This window comes from Ixodes scapularis, unplaced genomic scaffold (assembly GCF_016920785.2).
Source record: "Ixodes scapularis isolate PalLabHiFi unplaced genomic scaffold, ASM1692078v2 PGA_scaffold2__306_contigs__length_199485367, whole genome shotgun sequence".
Classification (NCBI taxonomy): Eukaryota; Metazoa; Arthropoda; class Arachnida; order Ixodida; family Ixodidae; genus Ixodes; species Ixodes scapularis.
Window position 1 is genome coordinate 49,633,291 of NW_024609857.1, and position 23,912 is coordinate 49,657,202.

General features: G+C 45.5%; 1 protein-coding gene across 1 annotated transcript; it reads left to right on the forward strand.

The window, feature by feature from the left end:
- Positions 1-501: 501 nt before the first annotated feature.
- On the forward strand, positions 502-23,553 carry LOC8037017 (solute carrier organic anion transporter family member 74D). Its single transcript, XM_029989174.2, has 11 exons — positions 502-635; positions 5,600-5,966; positions 8,757-9,085; positions 9,426-9,512; positions 9,661-9,834; positions 10,482-10,646; positions 14,553-14,748; positions 17,098-17,242; positions 18,019-18,194; positions 19,784-19,848; positions 22,550-23,553. Exons 2-11 carry the CDS (start codon positions 5,662-5,664, stop codon positions 22,909-22,911), a joined length of 2,004 nt encoding a protein of 667 aa, XP_029845034.2. The 5' UTR covers positions 502-635; positions 5,600-5,661; the 3' UTR covers positions 22,912-23,553.
- The last annotated feature ends 359 nt before the right edge of the window (positions 23,554-23,912 follow it).

A 23,912-nucleotide genomic window follows, 5' to 3' on the forward strand; every position in this document is an offset into this window, starting at 1 on the left:
GAACACATACAATAAAAGTGCTAGGTCACAGCACATTCGCTGTTTTTGATACGTTTAGCTAGCGGAATATAGTATAGTACACGCAATCAAACATGACGGACGCAGTGACGTTGCACTTTTTGGCGCTGCTGGATTTTCCCTGTCGACTCGTCACTTCGTATTGCTTATTATGCAGCCGAAAATTGCTGAGTCACTGGGCTGTGTACACATGCGCGGCGTGTGATATTCCGCAAAACAAAGCTATTGCGCATAATCAAAACGCCCAATGGACGATGACGGCAGCATGCAGGCAGAAGGCCATTATTCTAATGGGTGGTCTATGGCCGAAACCGCGGCCAGTTTTTGTCCGCGTATCTATATAGTCGTCTCTATCCTGTACGCCCTGGAAAGAGCCCAATGGTTTGTCATCATCGTCCCTTTGTTGAGCGGCGTATCAATTCTTCGTCGACGATAAGCGTCCAGCAGAGCCTTTCGTCTCGAGTGCCTCGACGGATACGAAAATGTTTGCTACGTGCGGACCCCAAGAACGCCTCGGCGGTATCGTAGTCCCCCAAGATAATCGCCGAGAGAAATCGGGGACTCCGGTTCTACGCTGCCGACGTGCTCCCAATGAGTCTGCCCGTCGAAAACACGGGGTAAGCCTGCCTGACTTGTTCGAGGTTCCCCATCCTTACTATATGGTGCTACGTGTTAATTTACTACCGCTCGAGGAGGATACAATAGCGATCATTTATTTATGCGGCAGCGTGTGGTCGAAGCTCTAGCGTCGAGTATAATCTTATCTATATTTACCGGCGATCAATATCCTCACAACCGCCCCTTCGCGAAAAAAAATTCGGTCACTCGACTGCAAGAGTTCGTCTGCCGATTCACTCGTATTTGAAACTCGGTTTGTAAAGAATTTTATCGTGAGGGGAAATAGCGCTTATGCGAAACCATAGTGCTAAATGATCTCCCCGCGGCAATCACGCAAAATCGATTCCCTCCCGCTAACCGATCAAATGAAACACTCAAATAAATATACACTTTACAAGATCTATTGCTAAAAAAACATGCGCATCACATTTGTGATTACACACATGATCACTCATTTGTCGACGCTCGTGAAAATCAGCGATCATGGAGTTACGCATGTCGACTACGCCCAGCACTTCTGGAGCAATTGCTACAGTCACTGACAGTTTAAGAAACCCAGGGCTTATTATGTTCGCGCTTTTTGCTCTGGAATTGGCTGTTGAATGTCCTTAATCGACTAATGCCACAATCTGATTGGCTGCGGGGACGATAATGAAATGTCCGTGGGGTTTGCCACGCCCCCCGTTGCTTCAGCTGTCAGAGACACCGTAATCGTATACAGACGCCGACATGACCAGGCAAGCATATCTGCGGATGCATCATGATCTTATATCAAATTTACCTGCTGCGTACTAGTTAGCTAAACATTAAAATAAAACAATGAAACGAAAATAGCGCACATAAGAAAAGACAATGACACTCTATTTCTAAATTTTCAACGTTTATAAAAAGAACAAAGAAATTGCTTTAATCTTTTTTTTTATTTGCACGTGGCGTTGATATTTGTTCATAAAATCCCCCAGAGTTGTGCGCAGAATTTTTTTTTTTGTCGGAAACAGAAATTGACGTTGAATTCATTGCCTATATCGCCCCTGAACATTGAAATGTGGATAGAAATGGCCGCGGACACGCAGTGGGCATGTGAAATCGAAAAAAAGAATAGTTCTGGTGTGTCTCTCTCAAAAACACAGGCACGAAGCCCCGGCTGTTTGAAGTGCTTCGTCCGTATTCGAGCTGCCACGATGAAAGCACGTGCTGACTCGACCTCTCCGCTGGTGGGGGACATTCTACGACAGTCACTGAACTGTGTCGATACAGTCGAGTGATTGTTGTAGAACCAGTCGACGAGTGATAAAAAAATGACAACTCGAGCTTTTTTTTTTGCATTTTGCTTTTTTTAATGTGTATTTGTTTTAGAAATGACATTCGTCTATCATCAATTACTGAAGAAAAAAATATAGGTTTGCCTTTTGAGTTTCTTTTTTTTTTTTTTTTTGCAGTCATAACACACGTTACGCAAATCACTGCAGAGATCTTAAGTTGCCGGCCAAGTCTGAGCAAAACGCCCTCCGCCACTTTGAAGCTCCGAGGAGATTTTTCTTTAGTCAGCCCGTTCAAACGTTCAAAATACTTCCTTTGCCTATTCGCGAACCTTTTTCCCTCCGCCATTGAACCACTCTTGATGCCCCTTGTTCATTTGGGAACAAAATAAGATTAGTAAGCGGAGCCTAAAGTAATTTCTCCAAAATAGAGCGATCTCACAGTTAGCTTCATTACGCCATTGCTGCCGCCATACATCGTGGGAACTGTTGTCTTTCTGCACGCGTAACAACACCGCTGGGGGTTCTGCGCAAGCAGAGCACGGGGCGGCACGAGTTGTCTCGTGAACTAGCGCCTGCCTTCTATGAACTACTGCTATGGCAGCGTTGCTAGAGTGTACTAGAAGGTACACACTCTAGCGTTACGCTTAGCGAAATCGGTCTCTTGGCCGACTGCCCTCGAGGATGCGCAAGAACTGGAGGAAAAATATGGAGCGAATATTATGCCTCTTCGTGTTGACATTATTTACAACGTGCGAGGACTCCTAGACACGCGCGCCGAGATAACCTGTCAGAACCCTGCTGATAAAGTATCCAGTTACAGCCCCCTCATTTTTTACTTTATTTGGCTTTGGTGTTTTCTGACCTTATTGCCTTTCGAAGACAGAAAAAAAAATATTACTCGGTTTTGTACGAAAGCCTTCCAATGTCGTTATTTAATCGACTGACGTATACGTAAGGAGAGTTGACTACGCCCGCGACAAAAGCGAACCCTTTTCTTTTTTCTTTGTGTCTACCCTATCGCCCTAATTTACAGTTACGCACAGTAACTTCCAGTTGCGCGGTTCCATATGCTAATTATAATAATAATAAGACAAAGAAGAAGAATTAATAGTAATTATGGTGCTGGTACTCTTTAGACTGCGAGCAATGGACCTTTTCCACATACCGACGGCACCAGGCGGTGGCTGCACGAACTAAAAATCTAGGAAGTGACCTACCTGCGCTACCAATCGATAATGGGAGCTACGCTACCAGTTTCTTCGCTCTCTGAGCAGTGGCGCCTGCCCAACGCGACTTGAAAGAGTGGCATCCGTGGCGTCCACCCAAACGTCGTGTTTTCCTTTCCGTCGACGTTCTTTTTTTGTGTAACACAATTATATATATGCTGCAGTTACGTGTTCTACTCGCTGATATACAGCCTCCTTCCGAATTTCCTCGATTTTTCGTTCCGACTTCCGCCGCTTGGCATCGGGCGCTCGCGCGTGCGCAGAACGCTTCTCGGAAAAGGTCCATTGAACACCTTAGAGGCGATGATGACTTATTTTAGAATAGAATCAGTAATAATGGTATTTTATACGGCTTCTGATTTATAAAGTATAATACGAGTCTTGAGGCAAAATCGAAGCCTTATGCCCCAGTCATAGGGTTATTATAATGTACGCTAGAGGTTCAACATCGTCTCATCCTACGATGGACTAAAGGCCAAAGCCACGGGCCGCCAGGTCCAATCACGTTCCACGATAAACTATGACACGCTTAGCATTGATCAGGTTTGGACGAATAATGCTCCGAATTCAAAAACGCTGCTTCATTTTTATAGCTTCGACACTGGAAAGAGCCAGTAGTTCATGGCTTTCTTTGCGACGTAAATTTGTTGAGTCACTCACGGCTCAATCGGAACCGTCGTCCGCCCATTCCCATCAGTGATCCGAGACGCGGGCACCGATACGTACATCGAAGCGAAATACCACGCAATGTCTAAGTGGCTCGTTATTGGATCTGGCGGTTCGTAGCTTCTGCCTTTAGTCCATCGTAGGGTGAGACGAAGCATAGTGTCTGTGCGACCTCCGGGAGGTAAATTGAAGCAGACATCAGCCAATCTACTTTTACGGTGTCTCGTTCGTGTTACGGTGTCTCGAACGTGGAACACTTTTCTTATTTGGGTAGTACCGAATAATATGTGCTTTTATTAACATTGTAAAAGTGTCGTTGTTTAGATAGCGCAATTTCTTTATCAGTGAACGATAGTTAACTTCGCTAAATTTCAAGCCCAAAACTCTGTTCCACAACAGGTGTTTAAAAACAAGCGACGATTCTAACCAAAACAACAATCAAAAGGAATTTAAAGTGTGTTCAAGGTTCGCTAGCAATGCGGTGGCGCTTATATAATGCTAATATGCCAGTCTTGTCGCTCCATGAAAATGACACCGTCTTGCATCTTTACGAGTGGTTAAAAACATTCAAAACGTCAAAAATAAAGTAAGTGGTCAAAAATAAAGCAAAGGCGTCTGCTTTTATTAATTTTTTCTGTCGGGCACGTGGTCTTCAATTTATTTTGATTGTACATGCACGGGTGGTTACTGATCCAGTGTTACTGCGTAGTTCCTGCCCTCTTTCTCAGTTTTCCAGATGTCCTTCGTTCGTTTGGCACGTACCTCCCCCACGCTGAAAAGCGCCGACGTTGTGTTCGTTCTAAGTGTCCGACAGTGCACATAAATACACGTACGAAGCCGTTTTAGCATTGTTTTCAATGCAATGAATTTGAAAGAAAAACGTCGTAACTGACCAATTATTTCGTCTGCCTTGAGTGAGAAACGTTCCAAGCTGCTTAGCACGTACGAATTCTTCGGCATATTTTCTCTTGTAATCGAGCGCAAGGAAAAAAATGCACTCCCTTTTTCCCATAGAAATACATTACCGGGAGTCAGTTTTCGACTGTTTGCTGTCTGGTTCAATTTCCCGCAGCGCACTAGTGCCAGTGGAACCTCTAGCGTACATTACAATTACTCTATGGCCCCAACCACGCGGCTCATCATACAAGCGACAACCTGCAGACACTGTCCGGGGGGAAGGGGGGGGGGGGGGGGGGGCGTGTTTCTTCCTTCTATGTCTGTGACATTGGTCATGCGCTCATCCTTAGTGATAAAAACATTACGAGGTTTTTTTTTTTTATTACGATGAATTAGGTGAAGAAAATGAAGATACTTGAAACATATTTCACGTTTCTACACAAAACGTATATGCACAGTTGCACACTCCATCTGCTTCTCCACGTAATAACCGCGCGTAATCATGCAGTTATTTCGACATCGCATAAGCTTTGGATGCCCTCCCTAATAAAGGTCGCCGTCGTGGGGTCTCTGTCATTCTATCGAATGACGTCATTTACTAGAGACTGTAATGTGTGACACATTACGCGTCCGTGGCGAGTGACGATCTTGCTGACGCGTGATGGATGTCCAGCTCGCCTAAAAACTTTCACTTCCTGAAGAAAAAAAAAAAGATTATATCGCTTTGCGTGACAAGAAACAAATATTATTTTCAGGGTGTGAGATGCACTTTAACTTCTTAATCCACCAATGAGGCGAAGTCTCAGAGCTATACGTCGGCTGTCGTCGCGAGGCTCCCAATAGGTATCTCTCTTTCTAATAACCTGGACACACAAACCGAAGCCGCAATTATCTCCCATTTTTTTGCTTCAGTGCGTTTCAGAAGAAGTGACACCCGCTACACGACCCTGCTCGAAGGAACCGCATGCAAAAGGATGGCACCCCCAGGAGACCGATCCAAGCGCACAGAGCCGCCTGCGCGTTCTTGCGGTCTGCTCTGTTTTCGTCCTGCCTGGCTGCGGCATTTCGGCAAGTCGGTCTCCTACATGATATGCTTCTCGGCCCTGGGAATACTTCAGGGATGCTACTACTCCTACCTCATCGGCATCAACACGACGCTGGAACGGCGATTCGCCTATCGAAGTCGGACCGCTGGGTTTGTCTTCTTCGCCGACAACTTCGGGCCGATACTGCTGGGCGCCGTCATAGGCATCTACAGTCCTAAGCGACATCGTCCCAGGTACAACTTTCTTCTTGGCTCAATTTGTCCGTGTTAGCGTTATTCAAGACCGCGCAATAGACCCTTTCCGAAATTGTGAAATGATACATAGATTATGCGCATCGGCCATTGGTTGGTCTTATCACTTCCGGCGTGAAGTCCGTGATTGCTTCCGAGTTCGCGCCGAGCACTCACGTAGCACTGGTGTGGGATGCATTTCGATCCGAGTACACTCCGAACGCTAACGAAGCGCTCGTGTCCAATGCGTACTCACAGTGCATGACCAACTAATGGCGCCCGCACATAATCTATGCATCAATTCGAAATTTCGAAAAGGGTCTATAGTCACTGGCAGCTTAAGAAACGGAAGGCGTGGCTTATGTTAATTAACGCTTCTTGCTTCGTGATTGGTTCTTCACCGTTCATATCTACTAATGCCGCAATCTCATTGGCTGCTGAGGGATAATAAGATGCATGGGGCTCGCTACGCCCTACGCTTCTTAAGCTGTGCGAGACTACAGTAAGGGTGCTTTCTCACACCGGAGTAAGTCCGTCTGCCACGTGGACAGGATCGATGAGCGTAATGTCGGCTACAGACGTCAAAGATCAAAAGAAAACATAACTGGGATATATATATATATATATATATATATATTGTGGAACTAGTAAGAATGAAAAGGGCAGAACAAACGTTGATTCGTAAACTAATACGACAGCTAATGTGAAATGAACCTTGATGAGTGTGAAAACTGCTTGCGCACATTGCATACAGAAAACCAATAAACAAGACGTTCGCGGAAGTAGGCAGTTCTGCCGCTGAAGCTTTGAACATGGTTCGAATATCAACGTTTCACGAAATATAGGTAACGTTATTAATATTTTATTGTTTTTATATTACGAAATAAAACACTCGAGGAAACGCGTATGCCGGCTGAAGACTGTAATCATTGCATCGTCAATGCTATCGTGCGTCATGAAGATGGAACAAAATTAATATTCGGAGATGAACCTGTCCCGCAGCAATTTCAGACTTTAGCGAGTAACCAAACTAGAACAAAGAGCTATCAGGCAATAAAATAACATTCATTTTGTTAACCGCACCACGGCGATATTATTAACGTTATCTTTTCACCCTACTACAACGATGTGCAATTTTGCATCACGCCATTTGGTGACCTAAAAAAAAATCTGCAAGGTGCGTACGCATGTTAAAACATTTCATTCTTAGAAATTAAAGGAGCGCATACGCAATTTCTCCGTTAGTTCAAAGCTATATGTATGGAGAGAGAGAATAAACATCTTTATTATGAGAAAGCGATGGGGAGGAGTCCTTAGTCCAAGACGCCTTGAGCCTTCCCTGCTTCCACGGCCCTCGACACGAGCATGAGCTGGTCATCGAGGTTGGAGCTGGTCAGTGCTCTCTCCCAAAGCTTGTATGATGACTGGAAGGGGTTCGGACCACCACAGAAAGTGAAGTCTTTGATTTATCACGTGCCCATCGACGTTGCGAAGACAAAAAGCAAATTGGAAGTTGCCGACCCGAACGAGCATCTACCTGTACACCTTATAGCGTTATATAACCAAGACCTCTCCGCTGTGCCAACACTGCTCCATACTCCCTGATGTATCATATGCTACTGAGGAGCTTCCTAATGTCTAAGAGCAACCGTGCGAACATTATTAGACATTCGAACAAGACATTAAATAACCTGGACAGCACAAACGTGTACATGTAGGCCATTAAAAAATTACGGGAGGACACTTAAGGCTGCTTTAGTGTAGGAATGCGAAGGCTGCTTTCGTGTAGGAATGCCGTACGCAGCCTATTTCTACAGGCAGCGCTTCACGTCTTCCTTTTCGCACGACGCTCTGGCGGTGACATCACGCTCCCTCACTGTGCAGGTGCGGCGGACCTCGCCGGCTCCACGGCGTCCGTGTCGATGCATCTGCGTTGATGTGCTTTTCTTTGTGTTTTATTTCTGAGGCGCGTCTGCTTTGACCTTGAGAGGCCTCGCCGGCTTCCGTGACGCAGCATCTGATATGACGCGCCGCAGCCAATGGGACTCTAGGTGCCGTTTCGCTGAGCCAATGAGAAAATGGGAATTTAGATGCCGTTTTTCGCTGCTACAGACACCACCGGCGTCGCTCCATGGGACAGATAATGCTTTCGCATGAATAAAACGTTAGAGCATCCTGATGACATCCACAGAACCTTGCGTTCCACCAGGGAACTATGGCATCCTTGCTAGGCCCGTGGAAACAGCCATCAGAATTCCTAAAGGCTACTAAGGTACTGTCACAGCGTAAATGAGCAACTGATCTAGAAATGCAGCTTTATTATGAATGGATAAATGTTTAGTACAGAAAGTTACACTTAGCCTTCTTCACTTGAATCATCTGGGTCGTGTGATGCTGAAATGCAGTGGCGTAGCCAGGGGGAGGCCCTCCCCTCCCCCCTCCCCCCCCCCAAAAAAAAAAAAAATATATATATATATATATATTCCTGGCTATGCCACTGGTGAAATGGGGTAAGGCCGGGAAGGTGGCTTAGATTAAGGGGACGAGATCTGCCGACTTAATGAAGGATTTATCTTACCTCCCCTGTTTTTCTATTTTTCTTTTACCTTTGATTTCCAGACCAGCAATGTGAGCAGGTTTACTTTTCATTTTCCCCCTTCCGATTTTATCAATCTAGACTTTGTTGAATAAATCACCACTTCCACTCGTTTAATGACATCGTATGTCCCCCAGAGTTGTTTAGGCACGACTGGCATCACCTCTTGTCTTGCATTTCTTATTGAACAACGACAGGTGGGTCGGTGGAGCGGCCATCTTGATGGGCATCTCTTGCTTCTTGGCCTCACTGCCGTACTTCATCTTTGGCAAGGCCGATGAAGCTTTCAGCATGACGGATCCTGAGGTCGAGTCTGACCTGAACCATTTCTGTCACGACCAAGAGGAAGACCGCCGCTTCCGGGAGCTCAACTGTGCCCAGTCCAGAAAGAGAGAGACTCTCCCTGCCATTCTGCTCCTGGTCAGCTGCAATTTCTTGACAGGCATCGGAACTGCCGTCTACTATTCGGCGGGTACGGCGTACCTGGACGAGATCATCAAGAAGAAACACTCAGCCGTATACATGGGTAGGTTTTTTTTGTGTGTGTGTTTTTTTTTTTATTCCAGACATCCAGTAATTCATACAAATATCTAATGGTGTCGAAAAATGGTAGAAAGAACTTAGAAATAGTCTCCTAGAAGCCTCAGAGTGGCAGGGCCGACGATTCGCATCGAGACTTATAGCTCCGCTAAAGCCCCGAGGAAGCCAAATATTTTAGTTGTCACTCCCAAGCTTCCATGAGGTTCCTTTTCAAGCTTCTGCTGCCAGCTTCGGCTACGTTCGTGGTTTGTTTAAACATTAATTAGACTTTTTCACGAGAACATCTTGTTTATTTGTTCTGCGTGCATGTGTTCTCTTTTTTATAGCACTCATGACGGTTGTGCGTGGATTTGGACCCTGCATTGGCTTCATCTTCTCGGCTTTGCTACTAGCCATTTACGAAGATCCATCGTGTAAGCATTTTCTTCTTTATTTTTGTTTTCATATTTCAAAAGATTTTACTTGCTGTTTCAAAATTGCATGAGTTCCGAAAGAAAAGAAGCACCTGAAAAAAAAAAATGGGAACGGTCATGAGATTCGAATATCCCGCTTGCGTTCCAGATAACCCTGGATTCGCCGACGAAGACCCGCGGTGGATTGGGGCGTGGTGGCTCGGATTTGCCGTTCTGGGTTTTCTGCAACTTCTCTTCGCCATCCCTTTGTTTTTTTTTCCAAAACATCTCGTGGACGACTCCGAAGATGAAATAGGACTGGAGAAAAACTTGACCATGAGAGGTGAGCTTGCGGACAGAGCTGCTCCCGGCTCCTGCTGTAGTCACTGATAGGACAAGGAGTGCAGAGCGGCTCAGTACGAGACCCAGGCTTTAAGCACGCGCACGTTGCCTTCCGTCGTGCTTTGAGTGTACGTGCATACACTCGAAGCTTAAGAGGCGCCGAAGTGTTAACGAAGGTAAGAATCTCGCTGTGAAGGAGGGACAACTGAAGCACCTCCTTGCCGTTCTTATCTTGTCAGGGAAGTGAAACATGAAAAAGAAATCACCGAGGAAACTTACACCCACGTCGTTCTTGTTTTGTCTCACAAGCTATTCTTAAACTTAAACATGTTTTTTTTTTCGTCTGGTTTATTAGATTAAGATATTAACCTACAGGTGCGGTTGGAGAATACCGCAGCCTTCGGAATTCAACGTTAAAATATGAAAAAAAAAAATGCGGCTCTGTTTTTTTTTTTTTCTTTTTTTTTTACCTGGTGCATTTGGTGCCGTGCTATTTCTCGTATAATATATAGAACCAAGCAGTTTAATAACACTTGTGAAAGACACCATGAGCTCTGTCTGAATGCAGAACCACGAGACTAACATCATCAGAAATGCACTTCGCACCCTAATGCCCAAATGCTCTAGCGTGTATACTTTCTTTTCCAGAGGCCTTCCAGACGACAAAGAGAATCATGGGTAATCCCATCCTGGTGCTGCAGATGGGTGCTCAGGTATTTAAGTGGTTCGGCGTCCTGGGATTCTGTACGTACGTGCCTAAATACGTCCAAGAACAGTTCCAACAGTCTCCCAGCGCGGCCTCTGTGTTGAGCGGTAAGTACTCAGGTGGCGAGTTGGGCGAGCTAGTATGCATTGAACATGGTGATAACCAGCACACAGGAGACAGAGACACAGTAGACACAGCAGAATAAGCAGAAAGCGCTTGTCCCGTCTGTTTTTCTTCTATTGTGTCTTTGTCTTTTCTGTGCTGTTTAATCACGATGTTCGGTAAGTACTGTGCACGTCACTCTTAGCATACTTGTAATCTTTTGCGCCTTCAGGCGTTCGTGCATATACACCCGCCGGCAATACGAAGGTGAACACCTTACCTGGTTTCTTGCCTGTTTTACGGCTCCCTAAAGCTATATTAACTCTCAATGTCTCAAATGGTACGTGGCTTGGGGTCTAAACTTTGCGTTCTAGCCCTTTTCTGGAACAGAGCTTGTTCCAAAACTTGCGAGAGTGTTAAGAGTAAGAAGAGGGCTGTTCACCTTCATATCGGTCACGGGTATACGCTTCTCTCTAATGTGCTCTGAACACCCCTAGGTGAGGGGCGAGCGGTAACATACTCCGATTGTCAGACAGCCTTTATGGCAAAATGGGGTTTGGAGCCCTTCTGACAATGGCACTGAATGACACCTTAATGAAAAAAAATGTGTTCCAATCAGACATCCGCATTGTGCGCCCATATCTTATATTCTGACTTGTTCATAATTTTGAACTGGCGGCTGCTTCGACATCCGCTTTTTTTATGAAAAAATAAGAGCGGCTTATTATCACATATCGCCTTCATTTAAACAAACTGCGTGATTATCTGACTCAAATGAGCGCCAAGGCGCTTCTTTTTATTTTTCAAAAACAATTTTTGGTGAAGTTACAAAATAAAAAAAAGAAGTGAAATCTGGATAGAAAATTTTATTTTAGGTTATGATCGCTCATTCTACGCGTAAAATGTAAGTCATCTTTTTTAACGTTGCAAGACTAAGGTAGTAGTGAGAGTATAGAGCTGCACATGGGGGTAAAAGGCAGTTTTTAGCCAATCACTTCCCCTCTCTCGGCCAGACACAAACACACGCGTAAAATCGCTGCGTCATTATTGTGATGACCCTTCTACGATGATGAAAAAAAGCTTCTTCGTAGGTATGCAAACACGTAAAAGACGGCTTTGCACGCTGAAAACATGACGCAGGTTTTTTGTAGATAGCACTGAAAAGGCGCGCAGTCAGGTCTCCTCGCACGCCACTACGTTGATTTCTGAAATATCATCGAGAAAATGCCTGTTTCTAAGCATACGCGAAAGATGGTGTCACTGTCGTTTTGCATGTAACGTTGCATGTAACGGGAAACTGAAGCGGTTCTGCATTTGAGTAAAAACGCTTAAATCGTCTTCATTGGGCCTCCAGGATCACGAATATCGAGATTATTCTTCAGTTTTGTGCACAGAGGCTGCAGAAAATCCTTTTCAAAGTACCACTGAAGTCGCTCCCTTCCCGTAGCGTTACGTCATAAAAGGGAGTTTTGGAATTTTCGCTGTCGCGCATCTTCAGCGCCTATCAAAGATATGCACGCTCACTCTTGCTATTTTCAAAAAGGTCTGAAAAAGACGTCACGGCTGGTGTCAGTGCGGGGGAATATTCGCGGTGATAAGCTCGCTTTAGGTGCGGTTGTGTTTTACTCACTACGGGTAGTGCACATGCTAACTATGCGGTTACGTTTCAATTTCCATAGGGCATAGAAGCAACGTTACTAGAACAACTCAGTTGGGGAACTGCCATAGAGCCTGCTTTGAGAAAGTGGCTCTTGTCCGTGCTCGAGAACCGAACTAAAGGCGATCGGCACCGGTCACTTCGGGAACTGCACGGCTGCAAGTATTGATTCAGGTCAACGTTACTACAACCACTCAGTTGGGAAGCTGCCATAGGGACTGCTCTGAAAAAGTGGCCCCGATCTGTCCTCCAGAACCGAGCTAATGGCGAGCACAACGCCGCCATTTCTCCCGCAGCGCCCACTTGAGGAACTGCACGTTACTTCTATTTTGGCTTTAATCGGCCATTTTGGTGGCGAAACAGATACAGCGGAAGATGTTACAGGGGTGCCACCCCGTCTCCCCAGCGGACGCGCCGCGAATTACTACCGAAGTTAAAATGCAACTAGGTCGGGACGCGCTACCTGAAAGCACCGCTGAGGCATGGTTGTATAAAACCAATATTAATTGTACCGCAAAACCCTGCAAACTAAACATTTTAAAAACATTACACGCCCATCATTTTCTACTAAACTCCAATGAATTTCATACAAAAAGAGTCTTTTCCCTTTGTTTTTACGCAAAAATATGCTATGTAAAAGCTCAAGGTGACCACAGTACAGACAAATGATAAAGAGTGGCGCTGATGTCGTATTTAGCTCGCTATCGGTGGACGCCAGCGGCCCAGGTTTCGACGGCGAGTTTCCCAACTGAGTGTTTTAGTAACGTTGATTCAGGTCGAGCCGCGCAAAGGCCGGTGGCGCCACCTCTCAGTGCCATTTCGCAGTAGCTATTAAATCAACTTTCATGTTTTGACTCGTCGCTAAAGGACGGCGCTGTTATCGCATCCAGTTTGGTCTCGGTGGACGCGAGCGGTCCCGGTTTCAAGGGTGAGTTCCCCAACTGAGTGTATTAGTAGCGTTGACAAAAGCTTGGCATTGCACGTGCTTTCACTAGCAGAAGCAGTTGAAGTATCCTCACTCTGGGTTGTGAAACCATTCCACCAGGCGGCGATACGCAAACTTCTCGCCGCGAATACCTGGCAAGCTTGCAAGTGCACGCGCTGCCCACACGAGCGACACGCGCTTGGCGGCCAAAAAGATCCTTTTTATGACGGAACGACTGGTCGGAGGTTTTTTCGTGTTTTCTCGCGTTTAGTTACATCTTCGAGGAAAACGAACGTGATATTCAGATTGACAGGATAAAAATACTCTGAATTCACTTCTAACTCGTTTTTTTTTTTCTTTTCCTTTCAAGAACCTCGAACTTTTTTTAAGCGTCTTAACGAACTGCTTTATATATATACTTTAAACCTGCGACAGAAGCTCCTCCTCCACCCTTATTACCACCGCTAGTCACTGTTCCTCCACGATGCGCAAATAGCCCGCTAGCAAGGCCATTGCGTATTGATCAAAAGTCCTGTCGTTTTGAAAACCGGGCACTGACTTCACATGACTGTCATGGCTACTGCTCCTGGTTGGTCCGCCTAGCGACTTGATGCCGTGGCTGGTGCATGGTGTTGATGTGGCGCTTTCTTAACCCGTGTCAGACTACACGCCTACTCAAATCTTTGGCGTCACGCCGCTGCGGTTGCGTTGCTGTCGGTTCAGCGTCTACGCAGAGGCTCCCTCTCACACGAATATGGTTTCTGCGCGCGCACAATGCCCTCACCTGGTATGGGCGCACACGGGCTTGTTCGAAAACAGCGTGTTTGTCTATAAATTCAATATTCCACAAACTCTATAGGAAACAAAACATATTTTCTTATCTGTAAGGTGGCTCAAGTGGATTCGACGCCTTAAGACGAGCCAACAAAATCGGCACCTGCATGCACATAGAAAGCTCGGACTATCATCGAATGTGCACTGAGCAGGTCAGTTTTACCGTGTTAAAACTCAATGCGTAATTCTTTTTCTGTAAAAAAATGAGAGCAACAAACTTGCAAAAGTCAACGTCGGGCGCGTTCGCAGACGATCGGGTTGGCGACGCTATTAACTTGTGGCGCCATCTCCCGATACGTACTGCGGGCAGAAAAGAGTACGTCGTCTGCTCGCTGCGCCGAACGCGCCCGACATTGACTTTTCTTTTTTACAGAAAAAGAACTACGCCTTGAAAATTCACACGGTAAAACTGACCTGCTCACTTCTACAGTATCGGATCCGCTTGAGCCATCCTATGTGTGCCTTATTGGAGTCTCCAATGCTGTCTCCCCTCAGGTACGTTCCCCATCGCATGCGCCATGGTGGCATCTCTGGGTGGAGGCTTCCTCATCAAGACGTTTCGGCCGTCGGCCCGCATCCTGACGGCCGTCATTTTCGCCACGGAGTTGATCACCGCGCTGCTGTTCGTGTCACTCATGGCGTTCAGCTGCCCGCAACCACCTCTCACGGAGCGTGGGACACTGCAGTCAGGGTAGGCCTTGATCGTCCTGAGCAAGTTTGGCCTTCGACGTTCTTTGTAATAGTAGTAGAAGCACACCTCCACCTGATCATGTCCCACTTCTGTTCGAAAAGGCCAACGTTACTAGAACCCTCAGTGTTGGGAAACTCACCGTTGAAACTCGGACCGCCATGGCGTCCACCGAGACCGAGCTAAATACGACAACAGCGCCGCTCTTTATCATTTGTCTTCACTGTGATCACCTTGAGCTTTCAGAAAGCGTGTTTTTGCGTAAAAGTAACGGAAAAAAGTTTTTTTGTAGTAACTTCTTTTGGAGTTTACTACAAAATGAGGGGCCGTGATGTTTTCTGAAATCTTCAGTTTGCAAGGTAATGCAGCACAACTGAGCTTTTTTTTTTATTTATTTTTTTTTTTTTTTGCAACCATGCTTCACTGGTGATTTCAGGTAGCGCGTCCCGACCTATAGAGCATATTAACTTCGGTAATATTACCCGGCGCGTCCGTTTGGGAGACGGGGGTGGCGCCCCTGAAACCCCTTCCATCGTTTCTGTTTTGGCGCCTAAATGGCCGATTGGAGCCAAAGTAGAAGTCACGCGCAGTTCCTTGAGTGGCCGCTGCGGGAGAAATGGCGGCGTTATGATCGCCATTAGCTCGTTTCTCGTGTACGGATCGGTGCCACCTTTTCAAAGCAGTCTCTATGGCAGTTTCCCTACTGAGGCGTTTAGTAACGTTGGTAAAGGCCAATACTTAAATGCTTACCGTTTCTAACCTATACTGGAGGTTACAATATTAGGCTTATACCAGTTACAGCGAGAAACTAACTAAAATTGTATGCTTTAAGTAACTTTAAAGAGAATGTAAGGAAGATAAAACATTTCACAAAAAAAAAAAAAAATTATAACGTTGCATCGATTGGGAAACTGCTTCATACAATGTCGGCTTACATAAAGTACAGGGTGTCACAAAAACAATTTACAGCGTTGTTTTCACCGCAAAAATAAACTACGCATCGCCGAACGCTCATTTTCCGCCCAAAGGTAGCGCTAGAGGTCACAACCAGATGCCAAAGTTTCAGCCCTATCTGACAACTTATTCAAAAGTTATAAGTGATTTTCTGAAAAGTGCAATGGTTAAATGGAGCCCATTTTTGCTCGTTTTCGGATTTTGGTGTCATAGAGCCCCATGTATTTGAAAACTCCGTCGGCCGCCATTTTCCCATTGAAATTTTCAGAAAATCACTTATAACTTTTGATTAAGTTATCGAATCGGGCTGAAACTTTGGCATCTGGTTGTGACCTCTAGCGCTACCTTTTGGACGGAGAATGAGCGTTCGGCGATGCCTCGTTTATTTTTGCTGTAAAAAAATACCGTGTAAATTTTTTTTTGTTTGTGACACCCTGTATATAAAGATCTAGTTCAAACCGTTTTACTTTTTTTTTTTTTTTTTTTTTTAGCGGTTTAAAACAATTTCAATCGCTTTGGAGGCAGCTTCGGGAAGCCTTGTCGTGTCAGCAAACATCATCTCCAACTTTGCTTTACATGAACGCCTCGGCACATGCTCTAAAAGCAGAATTTCAACTGAACAACAAAAAACATCGCAATGTTCCCGGGAATATTTTAGACGGCAGTCATAGAATATCAATAAGCAGTAATTAAACTTTTGGACGCGTATAGTTGTATTTCACGACTCTATAAAAAAAATTCGCATTAATCTTACGATTTACAAAATTATAAACTACTGCCTTTCTGGACAAAAGATCGTTCCCTACGACTGTAATTGCCTAGGCATCATAGAACGCGAATCAATTAGAATGTTGATATTTCCTTGAAAACGTTTTAATCCACGGAATGTCCCAGAAAGTTGGCCATGTTCGCTGAGGAGCAACTTCTTCGGGGCTAAGTCTCTTAGCGCTGTTTAGTTAAGTGACCAGCAAGAAGAGCAAACTTCCAGCTGCCAGTTTAACGCATCCAGAAGGTTATTTCCCAAACATTGCAAGCGTCCGGTTCAAAAATTAACTCGTAATAGTAAAGGCACTATAGCTGAAACGATCTAGCCTGATCCCGCGGTATCACATTATCTGTTGCCAGTATACCGGGACAAAATGTCAACAAATATCACATCTATAACAGAACTAGAACGGCGGGGGGTCCTTAGTGATCCCGCCTCCAGAGCGAGCTTCCCATTACCTTCGATAACACTTCGGCGACTCGTGGGCTTCGAGCGTGCACGCACAGCCAAAGCACTACTGAGGGCAACGAGCACGTGCTGGAGGCATCCCAAGGAGACGCCCCGCCGCTAATTCATCCTGTCAGCGACTATGGCTGAGACTTATAGTCGGTTCTGTTCCGCGGAAAGTGCAGGCGAGACTTGATCAACACATGCAACCAGAACTGCTCGTGCGCCACAGAGGTGTTTCACCCCATCTGCGAAGGGAAGACGACCTACTTTTCTCCCTGCTTCGCCGGATGCTTCACCAAAGGAATGAACGGCACCGCGCAGCGAGGCGTAAGCATACCTTCCAGCTTTACTTCTTTAAGCATAATCCCTTTGTAATTACCAATGTCTCGTCCGTTCAGGAATTTGCCTCATCATTACAGTGTTATTTATTAGATGTGCAATCCTAGATGTTTTTTTCTTTCACTAGCGTGTAATGGGGTTTACTTCTTGTGTGTTGCCCTGCGTGCCGCCTCCTGCCTTGGCTGCCAAATGGCAGCCGGCAGTATGTATAAATAAATAAATAATAAATAAAAGTAGGATGGGGAGAAGATTCAGGGAGCTAAGGCATTATTTCAGAAATATTTAGACGTGCACGCGTGTGTGTGTGCGTGCGTATGTGCGTTTTCTTGCAAGAAAGAGTTATTTCATCTACCAAAACTCAAAGAAATAGGATAAAATTTTACCTTTCTCTTTGTCACTCACCCACAACGATCCTTCGGCTGTGACGACTTCGTTTAGTGATCGTTCTAAGTACGACGCTCTTCGGCACCAGACAGCGAAACACCTAACAAAATTCTAGAACGTGGAACTCCTTTTCTATGTCGCTAAAACAGTTTCTATACAGACTCCGTTCTTAAGGTTTCGTTGTTTCATTAGTTTCTAATGCTGTAGAGACTGTTTCGGGCGCATCGAGCATCTCTGGCAGGATCATATGCTATCGCCAAATATCCGAGCAAAAGTCCGGAATCGCGCTCACGCAGCAGTATGCCAGAGCAAAAGAGTGCAAAAGCTGCTTACCGAAATAGCGGTAATTTCCTTTTTCGGGCTGGCGGGGATTTCCGCAGTCTTACGACAACTGCAACTGCGTCGACGCGTTCGACGACGACGGCCTGGCGCGTCGAGCGACGGACGGATTCTGCAAGAGCGACTGCCCGTTCCTGGCTTTCTACATCATGTTGCTGTGCATCGCGTACGGGTTCTCCTTTTCGACCAAGACGGCCCAAATTCTCATACCACTCAGGTAAACCTCATCTACACTAACGTATATTACAGCGTGTATAAAAGAAAAACATTTATCGTTTTATTTTTTTATTAGATAAAAAGTACGCATTCCCGAACGCGCACTCTCCTCTCAAATGTAGCAATATATATATATATATATATATATATATATATATATATATATATATATATATATATATGTATACTTCGTTTCAGCTTAAGTCAAGACGCAGCCGGCGCAAGACGAAGCCGCGTCAAAAGGGCACCGTCGTGGTGTTCCTCATGATTCTGTTCGTGTTCTGTCATCGTTGAACCAATCAGAAACAGAAAAGACATAGGCGCTTTTGACCCTGCTTGATTGGTCCCCTTAGCTCGTAGCGTCGACTGTGTCTGAACTGAAGCTGAAACCAAGTATAGCGGTTCGGACCATTTATCAAAGTTTTCATACGAACGAACTGTTATCTTGTTCAAAGGTTATATACTGTTATTTTCTTATACTTTCAATGGAAAAATGGGGCCCGCTCCCGGTAGATTGCAGCATTTAGTCCCATGAATTAGTGCGCATTGTCGGCACCCGTTTCACATTCAGAATGTCCGAAAATTGCTTATAACTTTTAAATGAGATAACGGTTCGTTCTGGAACTCTGGCATCCGGTCCGGACAGCAAGAGCTACGCCGTGTGACGTCACCCTCGTCACGTCACACGGCGCCTAAATTTAGCGGAAAAATTACCTTGCTAAATTCAGAGGAAAAATTCCCGGCTAAATTTAGCGGGAAAATTTCCCCGCTAAATCCAGTGAAAAATTCCCCTCTAAATTTACCGGAAAATTTTCACCACTAAATCTAGCGGGCAAAATTTCCCCGCTACATTTAGCGCAAAAAATTCCCCGCTAAATTTAGCAAATAATATTCCCCGACAAATTTAGCGGGAAAATTTCCCCGCTAAATTTAGCAAGAATATTTCCCCGCTAAGTCTAGCGGAAAAAATTCTTTCCCGCTAGATTTAGCGGGAAATTTTGCGAAAATTTCCCACTAAATGGAACGGGAGCAGGAGAGGAGGAGGAAAGGGGGTTGAGGGGCACCCCCTCCTCTCCGTACCCTCCCCTCCTCCTCCTCAAGAGCTGCGCTCTAATTCGGCATTGCAGAGAATTGAAAACGTTTTTCACTTTTTTGCCTTGATTTCTTTTTTTTTCTTAAGCACGGAAGGATAGTTTGCTTCTAGAAATCGTGGCGTTCGGATCAATGATGACCTCGGCGTAAATTCGGCTAGCTAGCTACGGCGGGATATAGGCGAACATTGCTGCTGGGAAGTACAGTCATCTTTGCTTCATTGTTCCTCGCCGCGATAGTAAGTCTGAGAGAAAAACATGATTTAAAAGTAAAGTTTTTCAACATTTCTTGATTATGCACCGAAAGTTAGCCAACATCGTATTTTTGCCCGATTTGCTCGCGATATTAGGTGGGCTATCTCTCAGGATATTACGGTACTTTATTTTTGCGATCAAAAAGAGGTTGTAACTTCAATTAGGGGAAAAACTGTGGCTGTGCGCATATTGATGTCATTTTCGACCGCAAGCTCGAAACCGCCCTTTCGCTTATATTACCCAGGTGCGTCAAGAAAGAAGACAAGGCGTTCACTCTAGGGTTTGCCGAAGGGGTGCTGGCACTTTTCTGTGAGTATAGCACCGCGCATGCACAGTTCTACAGCAAGATAGCATCACCGACTTCGCTGACATCAGAAGCATGGTCGGATATAGTATAACCAGCCCGTAATATGAGGAGTATTTTCGATTTCCGGTACCTAGCGAAAAGCGCTCACAAACCTAATCCCTTTCTTGTTCTCTCTCTCTCTCTCTCTATATATATATATATATATATATATATATATATATATACTTATTTATTTCTAGGGGGTAGAGAAACTAGTCAGCAAGCAGGAATTTTGATCGACAGTTGGGACATTTAGTTTAGGTTTATTCCGGGATTCGTTTATGTAGTCACTTTAGTCGATTTAATATTTTAGGCACCGGTCATGATAACACCTCGCGCACTTAAAAAGGCTCACGCAACCTATCGAAGTAGGCTACACACTTCTGGCGACCTATATTGCTACTAGATACATTGCAGTACAACTGCCCGCAGACATGTTACTTGTTACACTGCTTACTCTCACCATTTCCTGTTTGATTCTTTGTGCGGTTTTTTCACCCGTAATCTGTGTATATGAGTCGTCAGAATTTATTTCGATAAGCGCCGATCGGAATCTAGGACGTCGAATCTGGTCATAGCTAAATGTTCGAAACCAAATAAGGGAGCATGTGCACACTGCGCGACTGTTAGCACGAACAGTGATGGAAGCGGCGTTTGACCTTTTGTGGAAGGTTCTGTAGCAGGCAAAATATCGTTTGGAAGCAGTCACTGACGTTTTTGGAGCAGATGCCAACATCTGATGGCACATCACTTGAGAATGAAAAAGTGTTCGCGTCTCGACGAGTTCATTTATGATAGTGATCCAGGGTTCCCCTTTGATACTCGAGCATATTACGTATTACCGTTTGTGATAATAATAAATAGGGTATAAAAGGAGCGGAGTTTTCTTAAAAAAGGCTCTAGTCAGACTAGGTTTCATTTACAATGGGTATTAAAAATGACTGAAAAGTAAATCATGGTGCAACACTTCATTGGGATATATCCTCTCCATTTTACACTCGGTAGTTTGTTTAGCCTGTAAAAATAATTTCTGTAAAACGCCAGCAAGAACAAGCATATCTGCTAACACGTCTACCAATAAAAATGCGTCCCGTAAGTTTAATTAAACTACCAAACTCGACTCTAATATTATAAATTGCAAAAGCACCCACCCAAAAATATTATAAAAGCCTACACTCGAGCTTTCAAAGTGACACCGCTCTTTAGCGGCGTGGGAACCAGAGTTCCGACAAAGTTCGCTACTCTTTCGTTTGACAGCTACACGGGAACTACGGTGACTACAGTATTTATTCACACACACCTATATATATATATATATATATAGCCCCTTTTTTTCTAAACTCTCTTTCTCTGCTGTTTTCTTTTTATTATTATAGGTTAATCTACAATCAGGACAAAGAAGTTCGACATGTAATAATACTGAGCATAATTTGTGTATCTATCGCACTAAGCCATCAGCGCTCCCCTGGGTCAGTCGCTGCTCCTAGCGCTCCGGTGCAAAGCGGTGAAGGTCGACGTGCGCACGCTGGTGAGAGGCGAAGGTTGACCCAAGCGGCGCAAGTGCCACGGTACTCAGCAGCCACGGAACGAGGACGTGATAATCAAGTGATCTTATCAGGAGTACAAGACCCTGATCCTGTTTTATCGCAGTAGTCGCAATCGGCAATCCTACGATTTTGCAAAGTTTTCTCAGGGCCCTTAGTTCCTGACATCGACGACATCGTCTGGAAATTTAGACGTCAGCGATCAGCCAGCCAGCGCGTCAATCGGCCAGAGCGGCTGATTCGCAGCATCAAAGCGTGACATCATGGCATTCGTCATCCCCTTGTACGAGCTCTTTCGTCGGCTAAACCAATCAAGTGTAGCGAGTGTCCCGTGACTCGCGCTTTTAGTATGTGTGTTTGTGGTTGTATGTGTTCCGAGCCTTCGACTGTGCTCTGACCTAAGACGAAACGAGCTATACGGCGAGTAGAGACGCTGTGAAATTCGTATTTGTACCATTTTTATTTCCTTCTACTTCTCTAAATATTTCGATAGACCAATAACATTTTTTTAAGCTCATCTCGGCGCAGGTGTGGGGCAATTCTTAGCAAATATGAAATTTTGGCGCAAGATGCAGCAGACTTTCATTCATGGCGCAATTTGTCGCAAATGGCGAAGCACTTCCATTACTGCACGAACAAGCGATCGCCGGTTTGAAATGTCTCGTAGAATAAAAAGACTGTAATCAATAACTACTAATGACATGAAAGGCCTCATTTGGGGCACCAACAACCTAAGCTATAAAGTTTGGTGCCTTCTAATACCCTTTCAGACAAAAAACGAGGAAATGCGCCGTTGAGTTCTGAACTGTGTACGTAGGCGCCACACGCCTTGCGACAGACGGTTTTTCCGTCCCAAGAAGCTATCAAAATTGCAAGTGTGGTCTTAATACACTCCACTTATCGACTTGGGCGGTATGTTTGCTGTTAAACCCCCAGCTTGAACAGACTACGCGAGAGCGTCAATGTAATTGTGTCCAGCAGATTAGTTATGTTACAAAAAAAAAAAAAAAAAAAAAAAGCCACGTTAACTTTTGCGTAACTGGAAGTATATGCACCCAGACCTGTAAACTTACTTTTTTTTGTACGCCTTTCTTTTTCTTCTCATTCTCCACGATTTTAGCTTTCCTGCCTTACCCCCTGGTATACGGATCTTTGGTGGACTCCACGTGCGTCGTGTGGGAGGAGAGCTGCGGCCAGCAGGGCAACTGCTGGGTGTACGACATGCGGACATTCAACTACTCCCTGCACGGGACGACCTTCATCCTGCTGATGGTCGGGGTAGTACTCAACTTCGTCGTGTTTCTGCTCAGCGGCAGGCTCAGAAACCTGTATGGACGGGACACGAGGCTGGCCAACAGGGACCGGGCGCTGGAAGGCGGCTCCGACGTCCACTCGTCCACCAGGTCGTCCAGGGGCTCCATCCGGAAGCTGACGCGAAACGAGATCTTTCACATGGTCCCTACCAACGACCCGGAGGAGTGAAATCGACGACTGGTTTCGGTGTTTGAAACGAATCATTAGGGAGTTTTCGTAGATCATTTCTGCCGCCCCGCAACGGTCTCCGCAACGCGCTCGAAGATCCGGAACTCCGCAGGCAAGGCGCGGCGCGTATGCGCAGTAGCAGCATTTTCATTGCGGACTGCGTAGCGGAGAGGAAAGAGCGGTGTACAAAAACTCCCTCTCAAGGAGTTCTCGTGGATTCTTTCTACTTCCGCCGTACCGCAACGGTCTGCGAAATCCGCTAAACGATCCGGAACTCTGCAGGTAAGGCTAACGTGGCGTCTTCGTTGCGGAGTGCGTAGCGGTGGGGAGAAAAGGTTCAACGAAAACTCACTTGAAACGTCCGTTTTATGGTAGCCTTAATACTCGTGCGACATCGTTCCCATCGGTGTGGACATTGAAACGAGGAAGTCTCTTTAATAAACTACGGACGTCAAGAGCTCAAGAGTGCTTCCCCTGCGGCCAGGCATGGGTCTCACCAAAAGCAGCATCAACACGCTCTTCCCGGGATCTCGCACCAAGGGCTCAAGGAGGGCACGCGTGAAAAGGCACGCTGTATTATAAGACCGGTCTAATAAAGAGCGTTTGGCCGGTGCCATTTTCAGCGCGTTTGTGCATAGAGTGCGTGATTCGCTCGCTTTCCACAGCATCGAACAGACGCGTGTGGGGCTGTGGATTTGTAAACATTGGAATGGTGTACAGATGATTCTGCTGTTTCCAAATATATTCAGCTTTTGAACATCGCGTCGCGTCATGTGACGTAGGGTTCTACGACGTTACAGCGTCACGTGACATCACTGACGCCAGGTCACTGAAACGTAATTTGAGGCTACCTCACATGACTCGATGTCATGTAAAAGGGTGCCGCGATTGGTCGAAAACCGGGGGTGTGAACATCTACTGGAAAAAAGATAGAGCTACCTATTTTACAGCTGTGCTTTGTATGTGCACGCTTGCCACTGCCATTGGAGGGAAAATTGGTT

Coding starts and splice junctions, on each gene's coding strand:
- LOC8037017 (XM_029989174.2), top strand. CDS start 5,662: ATGGCACCCCCAGGAGACCGATCCAAGCGCACAGAGCCGCCTGCGCGT. Junction 5,967..8,756: donor CCTAAGCGACATCGTCCCAG/GTACAACTTTCT, acceptor GAACAACGACAG/GTGGGTCGGTGGAGCGGCCA. Junction 9,513..9,660: donor CATTTACGAAGATCCATCGT/GTAAGCATTTTC, acceptor CTTGCGTTCCAG/ATAACCCTGGATTCGCCGAC.